At 39.1% G+C, this 7,489-nt stretch overlaps 1 protein-coding gene across 1 annotated transcript; it reads left to right on the plus strand.

Annotated features, from left to right (window-relative positions):
* The first annotated feature begins 317 nt into the window (after window positions 1–317).
* LOC124264804 lies at window positions 318–6,762 on the plus strand. Its single transcript, XM_046699595.1, has 11 exons — window positions 318–327; window positions 659–679; window positions 914–980; window positions 1,401–1,444; window positions 1,776–1,796; window positions 2,031–2,097; window positions 3,354–3,441; window positions 4,242–4,365; window positions 4,594–4,661; window positions 4,834–5,088; window positions 6,589–6,762. The coding sequence occupies exons 7-11, from the start codon at window positions 3,391–3,393 to the stop codon at window positions 6,721–6,723; spliced, it is 633 nt and encodes a 210-aa protein (XP_046555551.1). The 5' UTR covers window positions 318–327; window positions 659–679; window positions 914–980; window positions 1,401–1,444; window positions 1,776–1,796; window positions 2,031–2,097; window positions 3,354–3,390; the 3' UTR covers window positions 6,724–6,762.
* The last annotated feature ends 727 nt before the right edge of the window (window positions 6,763–7,489 follow it).

Here is a 7,489-nt window from a genome sequence, read left to right on the forward strand (position 1 = left end):
TTGGAAAAAACGGGACGTAAGTAGGGTCTAAGATTGACATAGTTTCATCCTGATGCTGAATGTCATTCTAATATTTCTTCTTCATCACATCTTTGTTATATTTACAGAAGGTTTCATTGACTATAATATTTTTCACCATCTTGATTTGAGTGTATACACTGACCGTAATGTAGTCTTAAAATGCCATTGTATATTAGACATAATTGTGTTACCTGAATGGTGTACAAAGCCCGTGAAACCATTATCGAACAACTTGCATATATATATTCCCTCTACATTCCAGTGAGCGCAGAAACTTCCTTTGATGACCTGAAAACATTGGCAAAGGTACGTAATATGTCAACCCAGATGATTTCTTATGAAGTACTATTTAAAATGCTCAAGCTGCAATATCCATTGTAAGAACCAACTAAACTATATCTAGAAACCTAAATATATGTGTGGCATAAGTTTAAGATTTTAAACCTTGTCCGTATTTTGACTTCAACCTCTGCTCCTACCCCGTCATTACCAATGCTACTCACGTCAACTAAAACGCACAGAAATGATCTGTAAACGAATTCAACAGAGCTTCGTCCTCAAAACTAGTTATCAGTTACCTAGACCTTTATGTGATTTAACTCTTCCTTAATATTTTAATTCCTGTCTCAATTTACAGGTCTTCTTCACGAAGTTGAGAGTGAGTATACACGATCTTTTGTAGATAATTTTAAGCTGACAGCTAAAACGGCAGCAGTCTTTTAGAATTTACATGGTGTGTAGATTAAAAAGTGCGTGAAATTGCATGACACTACATTGTGTCCTTCAATAAATAGTTAAGAGCCTGATCCCAATTAACTCTAATGAGCATATGTAGCAGATCGCTACAGTATCACATTTTGTGTGGTCTATCAGCACTTGTCCTCATTTCCAGATCTCGCCCCAACTGTCATCGAGAGTGCACTGCCCGCTCTTCTGGCTGGTGTTGGCAAGCGCGGAGTGTGAGTGACATAGTTGCAATATCTGCATATACTGCCGTGCCAATCGTTAAATGGATTCGCACTTTAACTGGGATGTCTTTGATGAAAGAAAGTGATTTTTCCCAATATACCTATTCTCACCCTCTTTCAAAAAATGGGCTTGTTTACATCTGTTCGATAAGGGTCTAAGATTGACATAGTTTCATCCTGATGCTGAATGTCATTCTAATATTTCTTCTTCATCACATCTTTGTTATATTTACAGAAGGTTTCATTGACTATAATATTTTTTCACCATCTTGATTCGAGTGTATACACTGACCGTAATGTAGTCTTAAAATGCCATTGTATATTAGACATAATTGTGTTACCTGAATGGTGTACAAAGCCCGTGAAACCATTATCGAACAACTACATATATGTATTCCCTCTACATTCCAGTGAGCGCAGAAACTTCCTTGATGACTTGAAAAACATTGGCAAAGGTACGTAATATGTCAACCCAGATGATTTCTCATGAAGTACTATTTAAAATGCTCAAGCTGCAATATCCATTGTAAGAACCAACTAAACTATATCTAGAAACCTAAATATATGTGTGGCATAACTCTAAGATTTTAAACCTTGTCCGTATTTTGACTTCAACCTCTGCTCCTACCCCGTCATTACCAATGCTACTCACGTCAACTAAAACGCACAGAAATGATCTGTAAACGAATTCAACAGAGCTTCGTCCTCAAAACTAGTTATCAGTTACCTAGACCTTTATGTGATTTAACTCTTCCTTAATATTTTAATTCCTGTCTCAATTTACAGGTCTTCTTCACGAAGTTGAGAGTGAGTATACACGATCTTTTGTAGATAATTTTAAGCTGACAGCTAAAACGGCAGCAGTCTTTTAGAATTTACATGGTGTGTATATTAAAAGGTGCGTGAAATTGCATGACACTACATTGTGTCCTTCAATAAATATTTAAGAGCATGATCCCAATTAACTCTTATGAGCATATGTAGCAGATCGCTACAGTATCACATTTTGTGTGGTCTATCAGCACTTGTCCTCATTTCCAGATCTCGCCCCAACTGTCATCGAGAGTGCACTGCCCGCTCTTCTGGCTGGTGTTGGCAAGCGTGAAATGTGAGTGACATAGTTGCAATATCTGCATATACTGCCGTGTGAATCGTAAAATGGATTCGTGTTTTAACTCGGATTTCTTACTATTTACGAAAGTGGGTTTTGCGCATTATATCTAATCTCATGTTCTTTTTTGCATTGTCTTGTTTAATTTTATTTTATTAGATTGTGATGGTCTCGTCCTGGTGATTGATGTCCTTCCAATATTTCTTTTTCTTGTAATCTTTGTCATATTAACGGAAGGGTTCATTCCACTTTCAGATATTTATTTCTACCATCTTGATTCGAATGTCTACACTGACCGAAATATTGTGTTAAACTGCCATTGTATATAAGACATACTTATGTTACTTAGGCGATCTAGAAACTGCATGAAATTAATAAGCAATTATTTTTCATCTGTATTTTCCACTCCACATTCTAGTGAACGCAGAAATTTCCTTGATGAGCTTAAAACATTGGCAAAGGTACGTAATATGTCAACCCAGATGATTTCTCATGAAGTAATATTTAAAATGCTCAGGCTGCAATATCCATTTTAAGAACCAACTAAACTATATCTAGAAACCTAAATATATGTGTGGCATAACTCTAGGATTATAACCCTTGTCCGTATTTTGACTTCAACCTCTGCTCCTACCCCGTCATTATCAATGCTGCTCACGTCAACTAAAACGCACAGAAATGATCTGTAAACGAATTCAGTAGAGCTTCGTTCTCAAAACTAGTTATCAGTTACCTAGACCTTTGTGTGATTTAACTTTTCCTTAATATTTTAATTCCTGTCTCAATTTACAGGACTTCTTCACGAAGTTGAGAGTGAGTATACACGATCTTTTGTCGATGGATGTATCTGACAGCTATAACGGCAGCAGTCTTCAAGATATAGTCGACATGCTATTTTAAAAGACAGTTCGTGAAATTGTATAACACTACATGCCTTTCAATATATAATTTAGAGTCTGATCCAGATTCTCATGAACATGTGTAGCAGATCGTTTCAGTATCATATCTTGTGTTTATTTATCAGCACTTGTCCTCTATTCCAGCTCTTGCACCAACTGTCATCGAAAGCGCACTTCCTGCTCTCCTTGCTGGTGTTGGAAAACGCGGAGTGTGAGTTTCTGTGCCATTAAACGTAGTTTATTTCATAATTTGATGTTATTGATGGTATTTAAAGTATAACCAGCTGTAGTATTTGTACCCATGCTCAGTGTTTGCAAAGACAAAGTGAAAGTGTTGTGCATGTTTGCTGACAGTGTGGAGGCGGGACTTCTGGGACATGTGAAGGATGAGATGCTGAATGTGGTGGACAAGCTGAAGGAGTCTGTGGAGGGAGCAGAGAAGGTCAGTAGCATCATTAACATCCGCCACATCCATGGCTTCATGTTTTCACGAGTCACATTTTCCCCAGTGCATGGACTTAAAGAATGTCATTAAACTCATGTTCAGAAGTTGTTAGATTTCAGCTTTCTGGGGAAAGATTTTATGGCATCCTTTGGGAGTACATTTCCATATTTTGACGCACCAGAGACAACAATAATCTCTGGATGGAAATATATATTTTCTTTAACATTTGGTTCTTTTGATGTATATTGGACTCTGCTGTAGAAGATATTTATCGATGTTTTGTCGCTCTTATTAACAAATTCATGTCGATGACATCAGATTTACAAATTGTGCAGCTTATATCATCCATCAATCCCCTTAAATCACAGACCATTTGAAGATCCACTAACTAATATTCGAAGGGTAATTAGTAGACAGGCCATATGCCCATATACGTAATTAGTAGATAGGCCATATGCTCATATAGGTAATTAGTAGACACGCCATATGCCCATATAGGTAATTAGTAGATAGGCCATATGCCGATATATGTAATTAGTAGACAGGTCATATGCCCATATAGATCATTCGTAGACAGGACATATGCCCATATAGGTAATTCGTAGACAGGACATATGCCCATATTGATGTATATATCAAATTTATGATGGTCAGAACAAAGGCAGAAACAGAATTACTTGATTTTGAGGCAGGTCAATTTGTGGAAAGACTACTTTTACTTTGTAAGTAAACCATTACACACGAACGTTTCTATAAATGCAATCTGGTGACAAACGGTCTCATGTTTCCGTGTTAAGATCGCCACGAACCTTGAGAGCAATCTGAAGACAGCTGCCCAGGGTCTGACCAGTGGCCAGGATGTCAAAGCCGTCGCCCAGATGGTGCTGTCTACGCTAGAGGCCGATGTCAAGTCAATGATGGGTGCGTGCATAGGCAAAGACTCTTACTTCAGTGCATTTGACTACGAACTACGAACTAGATTATGTTTCATACATGTGTTAGTGTTTGAATAATACGATGCTAACGTATGTTGCACATATAGAACCTCACTGAGATATATATCCTTTACAGAGAAAATGTGAACATTCTCTTGCCACATCATTGTGGCTAAGACCATACCCGACAACTCTGTTTTCTTGATTTTTTCAGATAAAGGCACATTTGACGTTGATATTGATGCGCTGATCAAGAATATTGTGCCCAACGCTGTTGCAAAGGTAAATACCATAATGGATTCCAATGAAGCCTTAATAGGCTTCCACTCAATGACGATATATTGATTCATATATTTACACATGAAGCAGTGAACATAGTTACACATAAGATGCCGCTTCCAGCTACAATGTCGACAGCGCATTGGGGATATTCATGACAGTTCTTTGTTTTCAGCTCTTCCCCAAGCACAGCCGTCGTCTTCTTATCGGCGATTTTATCAACGGACTGAAAGACACTCTGGGTGACGTCCTTGGTCTCGTGTCTGGCACCGCGTTTGGGGATCTTAAAACTTTCCTGGGAAACATTGAGTCAACTGCTGTGCAGTCTCTCAGCCCTGCTTTGGGTAACCTGAAGGGCCTTGCCCAGACAGTAAGTTCCGTGCAATCTCTCAGCCCTGCATTGGGTAACCTGAAGGGCCTTGCCCAGACAGTAAGTTCCGTGCAATCTCTCAGCCCTGCATTGGGTAACCTGAAGGGCCTTTCCCAGACAGTACGTTCCGTGCAGTCTCTCAGCCCTGCATTGGGTAACCTGAAGGGTCTTGCCCAGACAGTAAGTTCCGTGCAATCTTTCAGCCCTGCACTGGGTAACCTAAATGGCCTTGTCCAGACAGTACGTTCCGTGCAATCTCTCAGCCCTGCATTGGGTAGCCTGAAGGGCCTTGCCCAGACAGAAAGTTGTTTATAAACATTGAATTGACTGGCACAGACGGGACTATCTACAGAACCGTAACCTAAATTTCGTGGATAACCTTGATTCGTGGATCATCATGCTCTCTCGTAAGTTTCGCATGACGTCTCGAAGCGGTACTTTTGATGTACATATACAATGCCACGCCTCGCTGACAATAATGTTCCGAATCTCTGCATTACACATTACCAACAGTAAGTCTAATTGTCCAGCACTGAGATAAATAGCCCAAGATACTATGCCACCAAAACCAAATACCGTTAGCACCAACCTTCTCAGATCTTGTCGTCTGATTTCCTAGGTGTCAATACTTACTACAATGGACAGTCGTACATAGTGACATAAAGTAACCAACTCCATAATCCACGAAACAAGGTGACGTCACATTTTGTGTGCACACAGAAGGGTGATGATTGAAAATGGCTTCAATAAACAAACGTTTCATTCACGAGTGGAATATTAGGCATTTTCAATTTGCTGAATCAATGAATAAAATAATCAGTGAGTACGCAAAATGAAATCGTGCATTTAATATATGATTTTCGCCGCACTGTGTCCCTTATATCCACGAATCAAGGTTACGCGAGTGTAGGGAAATATTTGTGACCAGTGGCTCCCTATGAATGATGGTTCCATCGAAGCTTTGTAGGGAGTGCTTTCCCAGACAGTTGGTGCCATCGAATTATTGTATTCAGTGGCTTGTCATGCCTATATACACGGACACACAGTAGACTGATTGTTAGTATTCTCCACATTTCATTAACACACTTTCTTCTCACATACATGTGAGGATTTACACACGACCTCCACCACAGAAAAACATATCCACCTGGTCCATGCCCTTCCTGGAGAATACATGCATGGACAAGCAGGGATCTTTCCTGTGAACGTACACAGTATTTCATGAAGAAATGTAACAGTCTCTCTCCGCTGCTGTACAGAGACACCTGTACAATGGGACATCTAAATTCAACACCACATACATATACACAGATACTATGTACAATATTTTGATTCAGCAACACACACATACACAGACATGGTAAATACAATATCATATTTTGTACACATACATGACATATACAATAATATACCTCCGTTTACACAAATGCACACAAACATGAAATGTACTATATTACAAATCACACATGTACCATGAATACACTGTAACTGAAAGCTTACTATCTTTCAAAATGTTGATACACATGGTGCTTGGTCTAATGTAACTCTGTGTCTGTCCAGTTCCTGACCCACGCCGGACAAGCCACTGCACAGGTCGCTGCTGAGGCCGTCAAGTTCTTCCAGCCATTCCAGGCTCAACTCGGATCTGTCTTCACCCAGATCAAGAACGTAGCTGCCAAACTGACGGGTGCCTGAATGTCAAGGGATGTCGAATAAAATAACATATGAAACATTGCCTCCTTGTTTGTTTCTGGAAATATGACTACAGAGAATCAAGTACAATAGGGGTGGCAACATACACAGATGAAGAGTGATCATTTACTCACTCCTAGCACTGCGCGGTATTACCGGTATACCGTATGTCGCAATACGCTTTTCAAACGATACGTATTGCAATATTTATTTCTGAGACCTGGTATATTGGGTAAAGAACATATTTGAAGTTTTTGTCATTATCTTTATGGTTTATCCAAACACACCTTCATTCACAACAAATGTATTCCTTCGTTATTCAGTGACAAAACGGCATACTGTAATGCTATATATTGTATTACTGTAATGCTATATATTGTATTACTGTAATGCTATATATTGTATTACTGTAATGCTATATATTGTATTACTGTAATGCTATATATTGTATTACTGTAATGCTATATATTGTATTAAAACAATAGAATCCATGACTATGCAACCTAATTTTGAGATTGATGTTATAAGAACCATAGGATATATGTTTCGGGCTTAAAATGTAGAACAGAGGATCCACATGCACAATTAGTGGCACATACGTTTCGCAATACGGGTACCTGAATCGCAATACATTGCACTACGTATCGCAATACGGGTACCTGAATAGCAATATATCGCAATACACAACCTTACACCCTCCAACATCAAGCAGCACCTACAGCATCCCACATCAAGCAGCACCTACCCCCTCCCACATCAAGCAGCAACT

The sequence above is a fragment of the Haliotis rubra genome, unplaced genomic scaffold (genome assembly GCF_003918875.1).
Source record: "Haliotis rubra isolate DU_JTF1 unplaced genomic scaffold, ASM391887v1 Scf944, whole genome shotgun sequence".
Lineage (NCBI taxonomy): Eukaryota > Metazoa > Mollusca > Gastropoda > Lepetellida > Haliotidae > Haliotis > Haliotis rubra.